The 22301-nt window shown below is 36.7% G+C and overlaps 2 protein-coding genes across 7 annotated transcripts; one reads left to right on the top strand and one right to left on the bottom strand.

The window, feature by feature from the left end:
- On the top strand, window positions 175–8176 carry LOC109714704 (probable protein arginine N-methyltransferase 6). Of its 4 annotated transcripts, XR_002217420.1 has the most exons (14): window positions 175–641; window positions 2377–2442; window positions 2540–2608; window positions 2776–2811; window positions 3486–3572; window positions 4924–4992; window positions 5113–5190; window positions 5489–5567; window positions 5771–5865; window positions 6156–6240; window positions 6860–7071; window positions 7155–7273; window positions 7374–7832; window positions 8019–8176. XR_002217420.1 is itself a non-coding variant. In XM_020239396.1 (13 exons), exons 1-13 carry the CDS (start codon window positions 444–446, stop codon window positions 7414–7416), a joined length of 1236 nt encoding a protein of 411 aa, XP_020094985.1. In that variant the 5' UTR covers window positions 175–443; the 3' UTR covers window positions 7417–7937. The 4 variants fall into 4 exon arrangements, 3 of the variants coding, with proteins under 3 accessions (XP_020094985.1, XP_020094986.1, XP_020094987.1); XM_020239396.1 differs by lacking the exon at window positions 8019–8176 and having other exon boundaries at window positions 7374–7937; XM_020239397.1 differs by lacking the exon at window positions 8019–8176 and having other exon boundaries at window positions 179–641; window positions 3486–3551; window positions 7374–7937.
- Window positions 9146–20503, bottom strand: LOC109714195 (DNA ligase 1). Of its 3 annotated transcripts, none has more exons than XR_002217258.1 (19): window positions 19589–20503; window positions 19392–19508; window positions 18732–18833; window positions 18550–18666; window positions 18159–18389; window positions 17984–18078; window positions 17197–17284; window positions 16784–16915; window positions 16042–16154; window positions 14012–14113; window positions 13464–13525; window positions 13267–13338; window positions 13111–13184; window positions 12947–13003; window positions 12351–12428; window positions 12126–12203; window positions 11916–12029; window positions 9644–9754; window positions 9146–9445 (listed from the first exon to the last, which is right to left on the bottom strand). XR_002217258.1 is itself a non-coding variant. In XM_020238690.1 (18 exons), exons 1-17 carry the CDS (start codon window positions 20372–20374, stop codon window positions 11961–11963), a joined length of 2373 nt encoding a protein of 790 aa, XP_020094279.1. In that variant the 5' UTR covers window positions 20375–20503; the 3' UTR covers window positions 9146–9754; window positions 11916–11960. The 3 variants fall into 3 exon arrangements, 1 of the variants encoding a protein (XP_020094279.1); XR_002217259.1 differs by having other exon boundaries at window positions 9146–9397; XM_020238690.1 differs by having other exon boundaries at window positions 9146–9754.

Genomic DNA, 22301 nt, shown 5'->3' with positions numbered 1-22301 from the left:
TGTTGATTTCTTTTCTTTTTTCCATTATGTTTAGAGAAATATCCTCTCTTAGTTTTTGGTCGGGTCGGGTCCATCCGACGTGGTAGACCAGGTCTACGGACGACATATGACGTCGCACCTTCGGCTTTCGGCCAAGTCACCACCCTCCCACCGAATCGGAGCGGAAAAAAAAAAAAGAAAAAAAAAAGGAAAGACGAGGAATCCCCCGTACTCCTGACTCCTCCATTCGCGAACTAAAACCTCTCCCTTTCGCCCTCGTTCTTTTGTTCGAAATTAAAAGGTCTCCTCTCTCTCTCTCTCTCTCTCTCTCTCTCTCTAAACCCTTTCCTCTCACTCCAAAACCCTTCTCTCTCTCTCTCTCTCTCTCTCTCTAAAACGTTTCCTCTCACTCCAAAACCTCGCTCTCTCTCTCGCTCTCTCTGAGGACCTTCGATCTCTTCGCAATGGTACTCGGTGGGGCGGGTATTGGTGCCCAGCAGCGGCGGCGGCGGCGGCTGAGGGGCTCCGGCGGAGACGGCGGCGCCGCGGCGGCGGCGGCGGCCGCGGGGCGTGATCCGCCCTCGGCTCCGCCGTTGACGGCTTACGACGTCTCCTACTTTAACGCCTACGCGAATTTGGAGGTGCACGAGGAGATGCTTAAGGTACTGCATCGTCTCCTCTTCGCCCTCCTCTCGGTTCTTGCGTTCTTGATTAATCTCTAGCGGCGGATTAGATCTCATCGCGCATTTGTGCGGGTTTTGCTATGAGGTAGTGGAATTTTTTTGATTCGTTGTTCGTGGCTTCGAATCTTTGTTTTCTTGATTTAGTTCTCTCTTGGAGTGCTATGAGGTGTATGCGAAAATTAATGACCTGTTCACCGCGTGTTTGTGTAAATAGTGCTTTAGAATTGGGAAGTGATGCTAACAGAGGCATTTACTAGTGCCAAATCGAATTCATTAAACACGGTCAAATTCAGTACGTGAATAGTGACCAAATTCAATGAAGATATTGGTCAATATCAAAATCTTTAATTACAGTTTCAGGTGCTCCAGAAACTGTGATATAAATCTCTTTAAATTAATGCTGATGTGAGTCATTTAGCAATTTAACAATTGATATTGGAAATAAATTTTGTGTCGTTGCTCACTGATGCTCGACGAATATATATATATATATATATATATATATATATATATATATATATATATTGATTACGGTGGCATGCATAAGAAGAGCTAATATATATATATTGATTACGGTGGCATGCATAAGAAGAGCTAATGGTCAAGGCATGGCTGAATAATTGATAAAATTTTCTGTAAATGATTTGGGAGTTGCTAAAGTTGCTACAGAATCAAATCATAAATTGTCAAAAATGGGAAAGTTGGTAACATGTGAGGTAGGAGATGGGGATTTAACACATTAGAATAATGCGGGAACTTAAACTGTTAAATGTTCAAAGTGGGGGGTCGAATCCACGACCGCATGGAATGGAGTTTAGAACTAGCTCTAATACCATATTATCCAAGGGATCAATCTGATAGGAAATAAGCCTAGAAATATATTTAACACGAAGTCACATAAGCACGTAATAAGTTCCATGTGGATGCCATCCAAAACTCCTTTGTCCGATTAGTTGCTGCTTAAATGAATTAGTGTTACAGCATGCTATTACAACTATAATTTTGCAAAAGTCATTGTCGAAAATTGGATCATTTTGTTTGTTTACTCCCAATTGGATATTTATTTTAAAATCTATCACATGCTGGTTAAATTTGCTGAGCGAGGAAAACCACTCGGTGCTACTTATCAATAGTTATCATATCCCATGCACTTAACTTTTACCAGTAAATAGATTCTTTTCCCTTGTGTTGGGACAGAGAGGTTTCACAACTGTTATAGTTTGTCTATCTACTAGTATTTTGGTCTTGGTATCTGCTTGTATTGATTTCTCAACGAGATTGACTTGGAACTAGTAGGATTGAGATAATCAGATCTCATTCATAGTTGTAGATTGTCTCTTTTTTATCCAATTTCTCACAATAACACAAGTGAAATAGTAAGGTGGAAGGTGTCATGGAGTTGAGAAACTTGGTTTTGCAATATATTTTATACTAATCCAAAATTTCCCCAAACCGACCTATCACTTATACGATAGAATAAAAGGTTCACCACTAACCTGTTTTAGTCCATGCTTATGCTCTCTCAAGCTGCTTTCTGTGATTATATGAGGTTGATTGAAATTACAATGACTATTTTTCTCTAATTTTATGGGTGGAAGTAGAAAGTACTATATATTTTCTACTTTTGTAGTACCACTTTTTTATTTTTACTTAATGTGAATGTCAAATTCTCATAGGACCAAGCTGTTGCTAATCATAAAGTCATACATCGCAGGATCGTGTACGAACTGAAAGCTACCGATCTGCCATCATGCAACATCAAAAGTTCATCACTGACAAGGTACATGTGTTCTAGCAAGTAGGATTTTATTGTGTTTGTACTTCTCATGGATATTCACAATTTGATTAGCTGTTTCTCTTGTCAATAATTCTTGCAGGTTGTAATAGATGTTGGATGTGGCACTGGAGTACTTTCTATATTTTGTGCTCGTGCTGGTGCTAGGCGGGTAATTGCCACTCTGCTAAAACATTATAGTTCCCTCTGTTATCAACGTTATTTGCTTTTTTAGTTCTATAGGTTTCTGCCCATTTATGTTACATAAGCAAGTTTTATGTTTAATTTCTTTTTTGTCTTCTTTCCTCTTTTAACAAAACCTGCTTGACGTGTTGTCAGGTATATGCAGTAGATGCGAGTCTTATTGCAAATCAGGTACCTTTTCTTTTGCTCTGCTTATTCATATGCCCGACTGCTCTATCCAAAATTCTGAACAAGAAAGTTATGCATATGTTGGGCAAATACTGTTTCTGGTTACAGTGTTACTTTTCCAAATTCTACTTTATGCCTTTCTGGCCAATGGGTGATTTGATTTACTAGACAATAACCATTCTATGGTCTTCTCATAACCAACATTGCTGTTCTCTATACAGCGGAATCCATAAGTGCATCATCAAATATAAATTCGCTCTCCATTCTCAGTGTTGGAAATTAAATTTTTTAAGGTGCTTTCCTGGACATAAATCTGTTGCTTCAAGATAACACTATAATTCTTTTTCTGTCTACAATATGTCTGCTTTACAAATGTGTGATATCATTACCAATCAACCGTCAATCAACTATCTATATGGAGCTAACCAGATATATGTGATATTCCAGTTATTTTTGGTGCTTTCTCCTGCATGTTTTGGACATGGTTTTACAGATTAGCATTGCAAATTCCTTGTTAATAGAATTGTTTAGCATTTTTTTCTATCATCCTGGTGTGTGTGCACAAGCGCGCGCATGTGTACATTTGTGTCAAATTGATGTTGTTTATCGACTGCTTTTATCAGTTTGTATGTTGATAATGAACTGCTTTTATCAATTTGTATGTTTGATATGTTCAGGCTAAGCAAGTTGTCGAAGATAATAATTTATCCGACAAGGTTATTGTTTTGCATGGACGAATTGAGGTTTGTTACTCCTGTTTCCTAGTAAGAGCTTATCATTTGAGATTATTTACTTTTTACTCTTCTCTTTTTTTGCTTTATTTATTGTTTCCTTGCCCTAATCTTATTTACCTGTCCTTTATCTTTTACCCGGACTGAACCGCTTAAGTTGTAAATTCGAGAAGCCCTCTGTTAGAATTATAAGTAGTCATGACTAGCCTTTCAAAAGGAGATTGTCGTGTTCAAGAGTTTCTAAAAGTAAAGCATGTATAGATAATTCTCCCAACTTGAGCTTTTCCTCACTATTAATTTCGTTGGCGATAATTAGCATACAAAGTGAAGATGGCTATTTTTCTCATTCCATTTTTCTGTCATTGTTTCTGGACCATAATGACCCATTCAGAATCATCAATATAAAGACATTCTAAGTTGTCACAGTTGTCTGCCCTCCAAAATTTCATAAATGTAGGCAAGATCCATTTGTCAAAGATTCTCTCTTTCCTTACAAACTATAATTTCCTAATGTGGGAACAACAAAAGAATGAAATAGATAGGCCATAGCTTGGTTCTTACCAAACTAATATAGGAAAAATGTCAGCCAAGTTGAGAGTGGAAAAGAATAGTGGTTGATTTAGTTTTCGAGAGGAGGAGGCGCTATTACCTTTGGCATCGTCTAGTTGGATGAATAGGTTGGATGGAGAGATGCACTCAGTGCCAAGGATAGGCGGGAAATGAAATGTTTTGCACAATCCATTGTACTCATCTGGGATATGTGGATAGTTGACAAGATTTTAATAAGTTATAGGACGGACATCAAAGGAACAGCAAGAAGAAGAGTTGGGAGTGGGCACCGGAAAGTGGAGTTTATTGGAGGAAACACCGCTTATACCAAGAAATAAAAATGGCTCACATAATAATGACCAACAATTTTGAATGTCAGATGGACCATTTGGTTTAACACTACCTTGTTATAATATGATAATTATGAGTCTCCAGTATACTAGGCTTGATCTATAATTGCTGTCAGATGCTTGGATTAGGATTAGTTATTGGTAGGGGCAATTTATCTGTCTAAAATTGGTGAAACACATAGCTTTGTACAAACATCCATTTGCGCATCTTTGATGCATAGTGATTTTTTTAAATTTTTTTTTGAGATCCACAACTTTTGGGAAGAGTTTAACATACATTACCAGCCAGAAAAAAAAAGGTCTGAGAGTTTGTCACCATCTTTTTCTCTTTTCTTGTCTTAGTGGCAGTCATAACATTCGTGGTTCATCCTGAAGAATTAGGCTACGAACAAGACTACTCACAGAAATATGTGATATTTCTTATGGGTACTTCAAAAAATCCTATGCAATCTTATGTCTGAGTACTTCAAAAATCCTAAATTCAGGATGTCGAGATTGAAGAGACGGTTGATGTCATAATATCTGAATGGATGGGCTACATGCTCGTATATGAGGTATATCTGATTCAAGCATATTATTAAAGATCAAATTAGATGAGCACATGTCGCTTCCTGAGAATTACTTATTTTCTTCTGAGAATCTAAGAATCTTATGAATTTATTGCTTGACTGTAGAGTATGCTGGAGAGTGTAATTTTTGCCAGGGATAAATGGCTCAAACCAGGAGGACTTATTCTTCCATCTCATGCCTCGGTAATACTGATGCATTATGCTATTTATTTTCTTTTAGTTTATTAGCTGAGGGAAGTTTATTCAGTCCCAGACGTGCAAGTATGCGGTGGACCTTGAGTTGATTTTTTTGCAACCTTTCTGAAAGATGATCTCCTTCCTTTTATCAAAAGAAAAAGGAAAAGAATCCGTCAAGAAAATTTAACCAACTCTGCTTGACTAACACTTCGTTGTACTTGATAAAGTTGGAAGCAAGAACAACTCTCTAGTCTTCATTTTCGGATAAGCAACCGGAAGCAGTCAATCTTTTTCTCTATCGCAGCTTTACATGGCACCTGTTACCAATTCTGAACGGTATCATCAGAGCATTGACTTCTGGCATAATGTTTATGGAATTAAAAGTAAGTTCACTGTTAATTTTGAGTAGAACTTTTCTCCTGTCCATAATAAAATTTTTTTGCATGACCAATTGAGGCTGGTTCAGCACTACTGCAATATGTCTTCTATATCATGCTTCATGGACAATACTACATAGAAATGGAAAATGGAAAATGGAAATGCAATTGCTTCAGATTCATCAATCCTAATGTCATTCACAATGCAGTGTCTGCTTTGATTCCTTTTGCAAAACTAACTGCATTCGAGGAACCTTCCGTTGAGACAATTAAAGGAGAAAATGTTTTGACATGGCCATCGTTGGTAAGTTCAATCTTTTGACTACTTTTTGTACTAATTTTTTCTTCTTTAGCCTGCGATATGTTAAAACATGAGTTTGGCTAGTCTATTCCTTGTACTGGTGATAGCATTTTTGATAACTTCAAAGCCTCATTTTCTTATTATTACCCCTTATCATTATAAAAGCCTAAAATTAGTCAGCATTGTGTGAGTGCATGCTCTGGTGCTACAACACCAAGTACCTTGCTTGGAAGAATACTTTCTCCACCAAGTTTCCTCCAACTATTAACTGTTTATGTAAACTTGGAGAGCAGGTTACAGAAGTGGATTGCTATACGGTAAGAGTTCAAGAGCTTAAAACCATCACAGCAAAGTATGAGTTTTCATCAATGCTGCAAGGTAAAATGTACTTTTCCTGATTCCTGTTTTCATTTTCACAATCATCTGCAGCTTCTTTTAGTTCCTTTTCTTATAGAAACATAGAAGGCCATATGCCTTGTAGTAGTGAAAAAGATGGCTTTCTTAGATTAGAGTACGTTGATTTCCCATGACTTATGTCTTGTACATGAGATAAAGGTCTCAAAAAATTGAGGCGTGGTTGCTGTTGTACTTTCGCACTATATGAGCAGCCAATGTCATACTCGATGAATTATCATTGTCAATGTAGAACTATGACTTGATTAGCTAAAGAGCTAGTTTGGGACTCGTTGCTAAAAGCACCGCTTTTATGCTTTGGAAAGCCCAAAATATTGAAAAGTGCTTTCCGAGGCTTGAGAATGCTTTCGGATATTTTGGGTTACAAAGGCTGGTATATTGCTGTATTCAATGCATGTGTAAACAGTCTATGTGAACTCATGTTTAAGAGGAAAAATTATTGGAGGTGCCACTTACATCATAATTATGACATGCTTTTGTTGCTTCTACATTTATTTGGTATGAATGGGACCTTGATGATGAATGAGTTTGCGTTTTGCTAATTTACCGAGAGATCACCTCCCTTTTCCTGTCTTCTCTTAAGCTCCTCTGCATGGGTTTGCCTTTTGGTTTGATGTTGAGTTTAATGGCCCTGAGCTGCCTGTTCTCAACTACTACTACAATCAACTTACATCTGGAAGCCTGTCGCAAGACCAACACCCACATAGCTCTGGCCATTTGAGAAAAAGACCAAAATCTGAGGAAGCCGTTATACTCTCTACTGCACCAGAAGATGCCCCTACACACTGGCAACAGGTAGTCAAAGCCTTTCATGTGCTCGGAATGTGGTAGACGCGTCATCTGCATCTATATTAATGATTAATGAAACTTTCTTTCAGACGCTCGTCTACATGTTCGATCCTATACAGCTGGAAGAAGGTCAGATTGTAGAAGGTTCGGTCACTATCTCCCAAAGGGAAGAGCACTCGCGGTTCCTAAACATCCGCCTGGAATTCAAGTTGAATTTCTCAACTATCACACTATTGAAGTTTGAAATTTTCCCTGTTTTTATGACTTAGATTAACTCAACTTCCTCCTCCCTTTTCTTGTTATGGCAGCTCCGGAGGTCGATCATTTGAAAAAGTATCTGTGCTGCGATAACAGGACGGAGCTTATCAAATTTTCTATATTTTAGGAGCCATTTGGTTTATGGCAACGATGTTGAATTTCTAGAACTAGTCTAGTTGAAGGTGCTGTGGAAACTTAGCTATCTTGGTGGAGCACCTTCCGAGAAGTTGAGAGATGAGATGCCTTTCAAGGTATCAGCAGAGTCTGTAGGCCCTTAGTTGCTAAATAACTTGCACATAATTTTGGGGTAGTGCAGGTGATCAATTCTTTGAGGTTGTGGTATGTGATAGTCGTTCGGTACATGCTGTGAAAAGCATTAAATCAGACGTCAATCCATTTACTGAAAGAATAATTTTCAAGTGTAAGCTGATTAGGATTTGGGAGAGAGAGACTGATCGGCAATTGTTTGTCTGCTGGGCTGGTGATATAATGATGCTGATTGTTCAAGTGTAACACCTCATCCATTTTATAATCCTCTGCCGCATTTCTCATTTTTTTCAGTTATTATATTCTCGCTTTTTTTCTATTAATATTATCCTTTTGTACTGGAATAATTTTTATATTCTCGCTTTATGTAGCTCCTTTTCTCTGAATATCTCTGCTTGTACTGGAATAATTATCTTTGTAGCCTTCAGGTAACTTCATTGTGAAGAAAATTTATGAAGGTGACGCACAAAGCTTGGACAAATGAACGCGGATGAATGGTTACCGTTCAGATCAATGTACGCAATTTTTACTGTATATCTTACTGCAGCTAAAGTTATTTGCTTTATTTCCGCGCTTCTGCAGTTTTGTTTCAAATTTTTTCTATCAGTAAATTAAGGACTTTTTTTGCATTTAGCCCCCGACAAATTTTTATTTTAAAAATAGTCCTGTCAAAATTCAATTTGCAAAAATGGCCTTGAGCCTGCCACGTCAGCGGCACGCGGGCGGGGCCAGGGCCAATGTGTTAAGTTAGACACGGTGAACCACTCAATGGTTCATCGTGCTTAGTATGTATATTTTGTATGCTGAAAAGAGGAATAGGGAATAGAGATATCAATAGGTATGGATATCCGAAATATTATCCGAATCCAAACCCGAATAATATTTCGGATATCCATACCTATTGATATCTCTATTCCCTATTCCTCTTTTCAGCATACAAAATGAGTGGTTCACCGTGTCTAACTTAACACATTGGCCCTGGTCCCGCCCGCGTGGCGCTGACGTGGCAGGCCCAGGACTATTTTTGCAAATTAAATTTTAATAAGGCTATTTTTAAAATAAAAATTTGTCAGAAAACTATGCAAAAAAAAAGCCCGTAAATTAATTTTGCAGCATTTCAAGTGTATGAGCTTGTGTAAGGTCAACAAGTTTACATTCAGGATACGCTTTAATTAATCCTTCATGCGGTAAAACAGAAGCAGTTGCAAAAATAGTTGCTATAAATTAGCACGGCAATGGTAGCTACGTAGGGCTTTAGTAACTTACCAGGTACCTAAAATAATTTTCCCCTTAACTGATCACGAAAGAGCTACTGAAGTTAATTAAACATAAGCAATTTAGATATGCGCTATAAAATAAACAATCACAACAGGGATCAATATGCCATTGATTAAATGTATCTGCTAAGTGGACAAAATCAAATTTGTGCGCCATCAGAAAAGTCTAAGAAAGATAAAATGGAGGCAGCGAAACCTGTGAACAGAAACACTGTACATAGGGTGCCACTCCAGAAAGGAGAGAACCCGTCATAACCCATGCAATAACAAGCAGTTCATTTAACAAAACTGCTTATTGAGCCTTTTTCGCCATATAAGATATGGAATTGAAATTTGGTTTTTCTAAAGAGTGACACACAAGATACAGGAGATATCGAACATACCAACATACAGTGCCGAAGTGAAGCACAATCCTGCTCCACGATAATAAGGCATAATATCCTTCTCGGAGACTACAAACAGTATCCTCACCGGAGTGAACAAAAAAGGCTTCTTGGCTAAAGAGGATGAAGCCTAGCAAATTGTTAGACCTAGAAGGCACGACTAGGTATTACGAATCAGCAAAGTAATTAAGTACCCTGCATTCACATTACTCTCATCAAAGAAAAGCAACAAGGCTTTAAATAGCTACAGGCACTCTTGAATGCTTAATTATCTGAGCCGTAAAGATATACGGCAAACTACGACACATCAGAAGCTTTCAATCTAATTTCCCACTGTGTCATCGATTTGTATGTTCCAGAAGCTAACGGGACTGGCAAAGGGAGTAAATTCACCTGCTTACAGGTCTGACCGGTCTGATTTTAATCTGCTACTGAGAGCAGGTTTTTTCTTGCATACAGCGGGTGAAATAACCATGGGAGGTTCAGCGTGCCCAGGAACATAACCTAAGAAATGTTGCAATTAGCAGCGAGAGGAAGATAGAATACAAATATATATATATATATAGAGTGGGCTGGTATGCTTATGGAAGCACGGAGGGCTCAGTGCTTCCAAGTTGTTTTAGATGTTCGGACTTTCGAATCGACGATCGGCTTCGTTAGAGTTGATCTAGAGGATTTGAAGTAACTAGAAAATAAATTTTGTTATTTTTCGATATCATTTGCCTAGTGATCGAAGGGGCTCAAAATCAATAATTTTAATAGCCGTGGTAAGCCGGTTGCAAGTTTAACGGTGTAGAAATATCCAAATCATATGAAATTTTGATAAAAATTTTTTTATACCATATAAAACAAGATCAATAACTTTGATCTAAAATTTTAATGTCACATCATCATATTTTGTAAGATTTTTATTTTCAGCCGTTGATTTTGAGNCTAATAGCACCGATAGCTTAGTGCTATTGGTAGTATTCCAACCTAGTTCTCTCTCTCTCTCTCTCTCTCTCTCTCTCTCTCTCTCTCTCTCTCTCTCTCTCTCTCTCTCTATATATATATATATATATAGAGAGAGAGAGAGAGAAAGAGCTAGGCTCCGGTGCTTTCGAAAGTATGAAGGCTTCCGTACTTCTAAGTTGTTTTCGATGATGGAACATCTGATTCCGCGATCGATTCTGTTAAATATGATAACTATGTTGAAGCTATTTAGAATTTAGAAATCAAATTTCATAAATTTTTACTTTGTTTGCCTAGTGAACTAATAGCCTCAAAATGAAATGATGAAAATAAAAATCAAATAAAAAAGTGGTAAAAAACTTAAATTTCAAATTTGAAATATTGATCTTGGTAAGTAGAATTTTCTATTAAAATTCATCTAATTTGGATTGCTCTACACCATTGAACTTACAAATGTATCATGTCACAACGGCGATTAAATTAGTCATTTTTGAGACCCTTGAATCACTTGGTAAATGATATCGAAAAATTATAAAATTTGATTCCTAAATAGTTCTAACACAGTAGATAATGCTTAACGAAGCCCATCATTGAATAGGATATCTTCTCATCGAAAACTAATTATAAGCACGAAGGCTTCTCTGCTTCCGAAAGTACAGGAGACGTACTCTATATATATATATATATATATATATATATATAGAGAGAGAGAGAGAGAGAGAGAGAGAGAGAGAGAGAGGGAGAGAGAAAGAGAGAGAGAGAGAACTAGGTTGGAATACTACCAATAGCACTAAGCTATCGATGCTATTAGGTTTTCGGCACTTAGATAAAGAAATATACAGTTAGGATGATGTGGATCCCCTAGAATTAAGTTGTTGGTTGAATAGTATAATCTAACGGGTGAAAATAATCAAAGGGCTAAATTTAATGGCGGAAAACTTGATAGCACCAAGCGCTTAGTGCTATCAATAGTATCCCAGCCGAACTCTCTCTCTCTCTCTCTCTCTCTCTCTCTCTCTCTCTCTATATATATATATATATATATATATAAGAACAGGAGACGTACTCTATGTCTATGTATAGAGACAATTGCTTATATATCCCTGAAAAGTTCTCGACTTTCTGATTTATCCCTCTTAGAAGGCTAATATTGAAAATACCTTTTTTATGTTCCAACCTATTTCAAATATACCCCTAGAGTTAAATTCTTTTAATAAACTGTTAGCTATAACTGTTATCTCTGTGAAATTACTATTTTGCCATTTCAAATATACCCTTCTACCATCACTAACATTTCTTATTTGCTCTTAAGTTAAGGGCATAATTTTTTTTTTTTATCTTTGGTAGATATTTAACTCACGTTTAACCCAAATTAACTTAACGGGTGATAACTGTAGGGGTATTTTAGAATAACGGAGGAACATATGGGGGATATATTGGAAAGGGAAAAAAAAAGTAAGAGCAAATGAGATATTTTCGAAGTTTTGAGGGATATATAGGCAATTATCCCCATATATACTATTGAGTGGGTGGTTGGTTGAATAGTATGATCTAACGGGTGAAAATGATCAAAAGGATAGATTTAACGGCGGAAAATTTGGTAGCACCAAGTGCTTCGTGCTATTAATAGCATAGTAGCCGGACTCTATATATATATATATATATATATAACAGTAGCATATTGTTCATACAACAGATAAATGAAATAGCAAACCTCAATGAACATTACTGTTCAAATAACAGTAAACTCTGCAATATATCAGTCATCGTCGTCTTCCTCTTGATTGTTAGCATGGTTAATCTTTTGAGCACGATACATGTCAGCAACCTAAAGAATTTTGAATCAAGAACTGTAAGAAGAATCCAAGAAAGAGAGCTGGAAATCACCAAGAACTAGATTTTGAAAGATATTAGCATCCTCTACCTGATCAGATGTTGTGGCTTGTTCTGGAGATTTATCATCTCGCACACGTATTAACCGGGGAAATCGAAGAGAAATACCCTGTTAAATGTAATGCACAAGCAAAATTTTAAAAAAAGGTATGATCAGATAATACATCATCAAAAGGACTATCATTTGAAATATTGAAGGATGATTGACGAAAGAAGGCTCAGGAGTTGACAAAAGATTTCACAAAGGCTGGATAACCTTATTTGCGTCTACAGTGCCATTAGCAGCACGGTGAACCGGACTAATGCTTAAATCTGCAGCTTTCACTTCCCAAACCTGTTTCAAAAGTAAACATGTCGCTGAAATTCAATATAGCAGACTGCACACTAATTTCATCACATTTTGTTAGTATCTGAAAGAGACTGCACATCTACAAAAGGCTGAATAAGAGACACGTAGCAGGAAAATAAGCCCTCATCCGGGCTTCGTTTATTGTATAATGCAGTTAATGAAATTGAGGGTTACAAAAGAGGAATCAATTTGCCCCCAAATCAACCCTTGATTTCCTCAGATTCGATCATCCAAAATTCCAAATATGTGAATGGTACAATGAAAAAGCATCAATTAGATTTCTGGACTCTTTTGTTTGAAATAATTGAAGAAAAGAGGGTTTTTGTGTTGTGCCATCAGCATGGTGGGGGTTAACATGCTGATATTGAATCAGCACAATACAAGCGGCACAAAAATGCTAAATAAGTAATGACAAAGGTGGGCAAGGAGTAATTGCACAATAAGGTTGCAATGTTGAACAGAAACCAAACATGCAAGCCAAATAATGTAGGACAAGAATTTACCTCCGCTGGCTCAAACCATACATCTGGATTCATTGTATCAGCATATCTGTAGTATGGCTGGAAAGAAGAAAACATAAGACATATTAATGAAACATAAAGCACACGAGAAAGAGAAGGCCAGTTAATCAAACATCCAAGAACAGGAATTAGGAATTGATTATTACCTTTGGCTTTGAGATCACTTTGCTCCGAAGACTTGCAGAACGCTCTTCAAGCTGCGCTTCGGAAAATCCAGTACCTAAAAAGCAGTGAGAATACATATATTATGAACACATTAGCTTCAATCTGATTTGAGTATATGTGAAAAAGAATACGCTTACCTATATTACAAATTGTTTGATATTCTTCATTGTGTTCATCATAGCAAGCAAGGAGAAAGGAACCATAGACACCTGTAGACAAACACGGTATTAGCCACACTTGAACAAGTAACGGTAAGCTTTCAATTGATAAACAGGACAAAGCACACAAGAAAGCACCAAATAATAAGTGAAATAGTAATATCCCAAACTTTTACCTGTCCGTTTTCCCCGGCCATGAAATGCAGCAATAGGAACCAAATCTAGTGAGTCGCCAATGCTGCATTAAATCACTAATATTTAGACAGCCATGCCAAAGAAATACATTACCAGTGAAGAAATATATTAAAACTGCAGTATACTGGTGGTGAATTGGAAGGGCCTATTATCCCTAAGTATCAAGCAGCAGGTGGTAGAACGAGGGAAGATAAAACAAAGGTCAATTTGCAAACAAGGATGAAAATCATAATTCACAATTTAGGGATTCTCTAAAGCAACAACATATGCTTGCCAACAAGGATAAAGGTCAAACAAACCACAATCAAACCATATTGGATGAGATTCAACAATAGTTGCTTAGTTTTGATACAGAATCTCACAGGTAGCCTGCCACCATACAATACTGTTCTGATTAAAACTGTTAAGACTGATCAATTCGGAAATGAAAGTTATCCTCCAGAAATATATTATATGTGAAGCAACCTAGCCCGAATATATCAACTAACTTAATATCAGAGATAATTTAGAATACGTATTTTTTCACCACCTGTCCATGTAGTCTTTCTTCAACTTCAACCAGTTATTGGATCGCTTTGATGGCTCGTACGTAGCATCTCTATCCAGTGTCTTGATAATTAATCCTTCACAACTTCACATATGTTACGATATAAGAGCTAGTACGAAGGAAGCCATGCATAGGGGGTACACAAAAACATAAAAACAATGAAAATCAGAGATGTGCAACAAACCTTCAAAGGCAGTAAGGTACAGTACTTTAATTTCCAACAAAAGAGATAACACGAAAGCAATAGTCAATTGCGATGCAAAAAATGTAATAGAACTGACAATCATAAAAGTGTTTTTATATGCATATGAACTATATTGCACCCAATTTATCTTTTGTTACTATCTACCATTTTTCATATATTACACCCTTTCCATAATTTCTCCAACAGTACAGTAAAGCTTAATCCAGCTACTGAATCTTTAGGAATTATCTTCCAACTCCCTCCTAGATATCAATATATGATGGTCATTTTCTGTACATCTCATAAGGACTAGCTTAGTGACCTTGAGTTTATAATTCCAAATCTAACTAAGAAAATTGCACACAAGCTATGAATATAGACGTGACCGACAAAATCTCTCAGTTTGAGGGTATATGTCTCTATATCAATCACATCCAATAAATATTGTCTTTCATCAAAGTTCAGCCCTCTCTTGCAATACATGGTTATATTATACACATGTTGAGATCTGTTCCGTATAAATATAAAAACACCATTCTCTGGTACTTTAAGTTTTTAGAGATAAACAATAAACATCGCATCCAAGCTGGAGATTCTAAGATTGAATTCTACCAGGCCCCAGGTCTCATTTAATTTCCTCCCCACTTAATTTAAGTTCACATCTAGGGGATATCAAAAAATTCTTAAGCTCTAAGTATACCCACTGTAAAGAGGGATAGGCGAAAGACTCAATCCTCAACATGCGCCAACTTTATTCATCAAAAGGATGCATACATTGCCATGAAAGTAGTAGAATCATTATTGAGTCAACGTGCGGCTAGCGCTGACACTGTCATCGCATCCTCAATATCAATCTGATACTTAGACCAATTAATCTCTTGAGCCTTCAACATCACACCACCTAAGATAAGGATGGTTTTTAAACGGGTGTTTATATCCCACGTTTTGCTCTAATTTTATTTAGTTTAAAAAAAGGGGAATGAAAGATGCTTTTAAGAACGAATTCATTAAGCACTTTTGACGTATAATGATGTCTGAAAAGCCTTTTTATTTCTGCTCGCCGTCGTATTAAGGTGAGTGTTGGGTATAAAATATAGAAATACCATTCTTTGATAAATCAAGCTTTAGTGATAAAACGGTTGTTGCACATAATTTAACCGCATCCTTTAATTTTTTGTGCATCTGATTTGCATAACAGGATAAGTACTCAAACTTAAATCACCAATAGACAACTATATATTTTCCTGAAATGCATTCTTTTTAGGCTAAAATATAGAAAACTCCTTGTAAATACCCGCTATTTCAGTTTTCTCCCCTGACTTTTAAAAACCTACATTTTGCCCCTTAAAATTTCAGAAATGTTTTCAGGGGGTTATGGCATTAATGAAGAGAACAAAATGACCAAATTGCCCTTATTTATTTTATAAGAAAAAAATAAATTTTTAATGTATTCCTATCATTTTTAAAGGTATTTTCAGTATAAATTATTAAAAAAATGGACAAAATAGTGACAAAACCCAAATGGAGGGAGGCTAAATGCATCAACTTGAAATTTTGAGGAGGTAAAATGTATGTTTTTGAAACTCAAAAAGGGAAAGTAAAAAAGCGGGTATTTTACATGGAGGTTTTCTGTAATTTAGCCTTCTTTTTGTTCTCTAGGAAAAACTCAATAAAATTCAAACATTTCTTTGCTTCTCCCACAAAAGTAAATAAATTACAAAGAAGAGATATCAATACACATACAGCAATGAAGAATAAAAAGAGAACACTAAAGTTAGTCGATTATTACAGAAAATATCATCAGGAGATTCAGGAAAATAATCTCTACCTGGAGTTTACAGCTGTCTCAAGAAACTTCTGTATTTCCTCAAGGTCATTTGAGGTTATAGCAGTTGCAAATTGAAAAACTCCTGGTACCTCCTCAAAAGAGTTATAAAGATGCTGCGTAAGAACATATCATATAGAAAAGTGACGATGACATATTACCATTCCAAAATAAAGAACACAACTTTTCATGAACAAGATAATATTACTTATATCTTTTCTGAAAGATCAGCATCACAGAATAAAGCAGACATGCATTATAAGATGACATGCAAATAATGCAGCCAATATAGATTGCTGATGATAGCTGCTCAAAATTAAAAACTACACAACTGCTAAAATACGAAAACAAGACCAGGCTCACAAATCAAAGGAAAGATTTTACAAAGAAACAATAACCAGGTTAAAAGGTTTTCATTGTCTGGAAGGATATGGAGCTTGAACTTAAATTTATCTCTCAAATACACCAAATCCAAACTCAATACCATATCATGCTTGAGACATGGACAAATATGGTATATATGAAACTTGGATTCCAAACCATGAGGACTAACACAGCCTTTTATATTAGTCTGATAACTGTTCAAGCTACAAACAACCATATTATATTATATGCCAAATCTATCATGAATCATAGGACAAATGAAAGAAAAAAATGACACGAGATAAAACAAAGCTAGAGAAACTCTCTAGAAATTGCTGAAGTACTCTACAAGTGTCCTCCAGAAAACAAGGAATTACGATACCTCCCGACGAACTTTGAGTTGCTCTTGGAGAAGTGGTTGGCCATTAATGTATAAAATGTCAAAGCCAAAGGTACAGACTGCAACTTTTATGTCACTTATGACAACTCCCTTGCGAGCTCGTGTACTAAGAACCTGCAAGAAGTAAAGGGCTCTATAGCAACTGGACAACAGCATACAAGACTGCTGTTCTTTAAGAAAATCAGAGAGTAATTCAATTTTCTTCCGGAACCATGCTAAAAGGGGAAGGGGCTGGTTATGCAAAAAGTTTACTCATCAAATAACAAGAATAACATGCACAAGAGAGTAAATAAATCCCCCAGGCTGAAGTTATAAAAGGAGATTTGGAAGTAAGAAAACTGCATACTAAACAAAATTTAATTCAAATTTGCATGCATATTAACAATATATCAAACCTGAAACGGTAAAATTTTCTTCTTCTCACGATCAAAAGCAACAATCTCACAATCCAACACAAACGATTTCACAGTAGCCTTCTTGAATCTGCATTCAGATGCCAAAACAAACTTATTACTGAATACATTAATATTATAAAATCCAGGTACATTGGACAAGTTCACGTTTCATTCAATAATACTAAGTAATAATAATTGCAGAAGGCAACAAAAGAAAGAAAACATCAAGATACATGCAGATTTAATGGACCAACTATGCAAGCTAATGATCAAAATTAATGAGATCCAACAACTTAATCCCAAGCTCGTCACAAACTCATAACATTAAGAGGTCTATTCTTTGATTGCCCTCCGATAGAGTGGCAAAATTGCAAGACATTTGGTATCTTTTAATATCTGTCTAATTATTTAATTTGTTCTTTCTTCAAAAGATCAAAAGCAAGATGATATCACTCAGACTAAGTATGCAATAAAAACTTCTGTAGGCACTACGTCCGCAGTTGATAGGACACATAGTAAATTGAAAAGAAAGGAAAAAGAAACTAGAAAACCAAGATGATTAACAACCAAACTCTGGTAACAGGTTCCCCCTGAAGGAAAATGCTAAAACTATTTTGCATCTTTATGACTTTGCCGAAATAACTGATTTAAACTCTCCTCTTACATTCACTATAGGGCTCTAAAAGAAATACCTGGCTACGCAGGCTTTCTACAATGCCCCCAAGAAAAAAATTAATTCCCGATGCCCACATCAAAGATACCAGTAAAATCTATCAACCAACAATACCTTGACACTGCATTGACAACATCTGGGTATTTTCCAGTATTTCTTTCAGCGTTTCGACTGTAGATCTCAACAGATCCATCTTCCATATAATGTATCTTCATTTGAAACACATTAGGCGTAAATAATGTGATAGATGAATCGATTATCTACAGCAACTTTAAGTAATTAGCTATACCTGAGCACGCTCACCATCATACTTATACTCACAAGTGAACTCCAAACCCTGGAACTTATCAAGGATCTCTGACACAGCTTTTGTTGGTTTTGCCAGCATAGGTCCAACTGGCACACCCAAAGAAAAATTGCATACCTCTGGCAGTTTCCACACACCCTCTTGAAGAAGAGCAGGGACAATTTTATCATAGTCGGGAAGAACTGAATATACTTGTTTGATTATTTTTGCAGCCTTCAGATAAACAAGATGTGGACACGATCAAAAAATATTTTAAAAAAATGTTATAGAGTGTCAAAAAGCCTAATGTCTCATTACTATGTTACAGCAGATATGAAATGTAACTAGTGAATAGATGCGATTGAAGACATAGGATATCCAGAAAACAACCAACCACTTCTAGAGGAGATTGAATTTTTACTGGTGGAGCAGGGCATGCATCAGAATAGACAGCAGCCTGTCCAAGGGCTACCAAGACGGTTTTCTCTGCCAAACCAATCCGCATTTTTGACTGCAGATGCAACAAATCAATATACGGAAGGAAAAAGGATCTTACGTAAATCTGCTTGGTACTACCTGGAGAAGACGAATGAGGTACTGAGGCTCACAATCAGTTGCTGCAACAAGAAGTCCTTTTATATGGTTTCTTTTCTTGTCTTGACTGTCCTTCCCACTTTCCTATAAAAACAAAACAGAAGCATAATATCATAAATCTTAAATAAACTCTTCGGGTAAATGATGCATCTCTCAATCATAATTCAAGGGCTAAAATTGCAAATTGGATGATATACAGCATGATGCCTTCTATCTTCTGCATAAATCAATTGCACTGAAATAATATGTGCAATGTCACAGTTTCACTCCATCATCCACATTTTAGCTGAATTTTAGACAATCAATTCTTCATCTTTCGCGATACATTTCCCCACCCACCACTTGCCCCCAATAGAATTGATAAGGAAAAGAAAAGAAAAAAAAATAACCTACATAGTTCTTGACATCTTATTTCCTGTTATAAAGACAGGCAAGTTTAAGCGCTTCTGCTTTCCACTGATCGTTCATTTATCTATTCAAAAAAATATTTTCTTAGAAATCTATGAGACAGACTCATTAAACTCACTGGACAATCAATTCAAGAAGTACACATTCTTACAAAGCTTCTTAAATAGGTCGGGATTTAACACAGTTTTGCATTATGATTCCTCTCTATCACAAGAACACAAGGAAAGGTCTAACCTTTGCGATTGCACGGAATATATCCAACACTTTAGAAATCGTCAAGGGTTTCGGTTTGAACATCACTTTCTGAGATGAGCGGCTTTCCTTCGCAACCAGCCCTAAGTCACCCAATTCCTGCCATTGAAACAACACAATGTCATCCTTTTTTAAAAAAAAAAAAAAAAAAGGAAGAACTCTTTTCCTTCGTCTTCTACCTTATGCTGCTTCTTGACCTGCTCCTCCTTCCTACCATAAGCCTCCGCAAGCGCCTTGATCAGCGACGCGTCCCCGATACCGAGCTCAATGCCCTCGTGTGGCGGCGCAATTCTATTGGCGGAGAGGTACACCGTCGGAAGAAGATCCCCGGGCGTGGTAGCCATGACCGTCCGGAACACATTAGAGAGGATCTCCGTAATGGCGATCCGGCCCGACTCATTCGAGATCAGCTCAAGGGCGCGGGCGAGGAAGAGGAAGGGGACGGGGTCCCCGGGCTTCCACGAAGCGGCGGCCTTGGGATCGAAATCCTGGCCCTTCTTCTTGAGCTCGACGATCGGGTTCCTCTCCTCCGGCGCCTTCTGATCCTTCCCATCGTCGGGTTGCGGTACTAGGGTTTTGGGCTTCTTAGGGGAGTAGGGAGAGGGCTCCTGCGGCTGAGGCCGGGGTTGGGAGCTCTTCTTGGCCTTCTTCTCCGCGGCGGCGCGCGCGGCCCCCATGAGGACGTCGGCGACGCTGCGCTTCCCGGAGGAGGAGGAGGACATGGCGGAATCGGCGGCGGAGCGGCGGCGGCGGCGGCGGGGGGAAGCGGAGGAGGAGGAGGAGCAGGAGCAGGAGCAGGAGAGGAGGAGGAGGGGGAGGGGATTAGGGTTTAGGGTTTTGGGGTAGAGGAAAGGGAGGGAGAGGATGGAGGAGGAGGAGGAGGAGGGGAGTGGTGGAGGAGGAGGAGGAGAAGGAGAGCATTTGAGAGAGAGGAGGAGGGCGACGGGCGGTCGTAGCAAGAACATCAAAAAAAACACGAGCGGACGCCGTACGGATGTAATTACGACTCGAGCAGTGAAAGGCCCGGCTCGGCAACGGGCCGGCGAAGTATCCGGGCGCGGGAAGTGGGACGCACGAAATAAAGAGAACACTTACATTTTCTTTCTTCTTCTTCCCTTTTTTTTTTTTTTTTAATATATGTATGGATTTTATTTCATTTTTTTTGTTTTTATTTTGGACGATAAAGAAGTATAAATTTTATCTGGACTATTATAGATTTCTCGATGATTATCCAATCTTTCAAAATTTTACCTTTATTATCCAATCTACACTATATCGAGTTAAATATATATAGATCTCTTACAATATAGTGCTGTCCTTACAAAAGTTTTAATATTTTCAAATATATTATTTTGGTTTGTTAATATTAGAAAATTATTTATATTTTAACAATAAATAAGTAAAATATCAATTTTGCCAACACAAATATATCCCTACAAAAGTTAAAGCAGTATAATATAAGAAGGATAAAAATATCAAGTTATCTCATAAATTAATCAAGGTTAAGGACTTGTTTGGCTCAAGGGTGGAATTGAAATGGATAATGAAATGGGAATGAATTGGAATGGTAATTGGATTGGTTCACTCCCCCAAGACGTTTGGTTCATTTGTGGATTGAAAATTTAAATGAGTTATTCACATTCCATTGTTTGATTCGTATAAACTAAAAAATTATAGAATATCATAATACTAATTTTACTCTCAAATATAATTTTATATTATTTAAAATTTATGAAAAATATAATACTATTCTCTAATAATTTTTCCAAAAAAATATTAAATTTATTTTTAAAAACTTTTATTGATGTGAGTTAGGGATAGGGTTTTGAGAGAGGATAAGTGTTTTTTTTTTTTATGAGAGAGGGGTGAAAAGATTATATGTATACAGGAAAGAAGAGTGAGATGGTTGCATGGGCCTCGAGAACTTAGTAGGCTTCGGAAATGAAATTTCAATCCGGTCTAAAAGATCGGAATCAAGTTGAAAGTTTATGGGCCATTCCCATTCCAGTCTGGAATAGGAATCCCAAACCGATTTCTACGAACCAAACAAAATTAACCGGATTTGATCAAACCGATTCCCATTCCATATCCAAAATGGATGAACCAAACATGCCCTAAGTGTTTAACCTATGATTAACTAAATTTTTCTGACAGAATCTAACAACAGGAACATATTTGAAAATATTAGAACTTTTGTAATGATAACAAATGAAATTACCGACTGTTCCTAGAGCAAGTGGCAAAGGGCTTAATGGTTGGTACCCAAGGTCCCAAGTTCGAATCCTAGTTGATTCACATTTCCGGCTAAGTTTATTTCTAAATAAAATAAACGAAGCGGGTAGCATACTATCTATCTATCAAAAAAAAAAATTAAACTTTACAGGAATATATTTGTAATTCACTATATTTATAGGGACCTATACGCAATTAACCTAATTATAAAAGTATAACCTTTAAAAAGCTAGCATGTGAAAAGTCATTATTTTTTAAAAAATTATTATTTATACATGAATAATCAAAACATCAATTTCATTAAACAAAATATATATTTATATATATGGTTATAGTATGACTGTATGAGATAGAGCTATTATGTACTAGGCTTATCTTATCCATTTGATATAGGTGGCTGTTTTCATGAACAAGAAAAGTAAAAATATAAAACATCTATATTATATGCTCTATTACACTAGGAAAGTATATTTTCCAAATTGTAAACTATATTATGAGATCTGTAAAATATTGACATCTTAATATTAATTTCTTTTAGTTTAAGTTATTTTCGACATTAATGTGAGAGTTATCATGAGATGTTTACCTGCTTACCTGATAGATGTTGGTAAGATCAACGATTTCCTCGGCTACCGAACATAGACTTAATAATTAGTATTC

This window comes from Ananas comosus, linkage group 8 (assembly GCF_001540865.1).
Source record: "Ananas comosus cultivar F153 linkage group 8, ASM154086v1, whole genome shotgun sequence".
Taxonomy (NCBI): domain Eukaryota; kingdom Viridiplantae; phylum Streptophyta; class Magnoliopsida; order Poales; family Bromeliaceae; genus Ananas; species Ananas comosus.
This window is presented reverse-complemented; position numbering and strand designations above follow the sequence as displayed.

What these genes read in the sequence shown, in the direction of transcription:
- LOC109714704 (XM_020239396.1), top strand. Translation starts at nt 444, where the DNA reads ATGGTACTCGGTGGGGCGGGTATTGGTGCCCAGCAGCGGCGGCGGCGG. An exon ending in TTTTGACATGGCCATCGTTG is followed by an intron (nt 5,866 to 6,155) that starts GTAAGTTCAATC and finishes CTTGGAGAGCAG; the next exon opens with GTTACAGAAGTGGATTGCTA. An exon ending in CCCCTACACACTGGCAACAG is followed by an intron (nt 7,072 to 7,154) that starts GTAGTCAAAGCC and finishes ACTTTCTTTCAG; the next exon opens with ACGCTCGTCTACATGTTCGA.
- LOC109714195 (XM_020238690.1), bottom strand. Translation starts at nt 20,374, where the DNA reads ATGTTCTTGCTACGACCGCCCGTCGCCCTCCTCCTCTCTCTCAAATGC. An exon ending in AACTCAAAGTTCGTCGGGAG is followed by an intron (nt 16,155 to 16,783) that starts GTATCGTAATTC and finishes GTTCTTACGCAG; the next exon opens with CATCTTTATAACTCTTTTGA. An exon ending in AAGCCACAACATCTGATCAG is followed by an intron (nt 12,030 to 12,125) that starts GTAGAGGATGCT and finishes AAAATTCTTTAG; the next exon opens with GTTGCTGACATGTATCGTGC.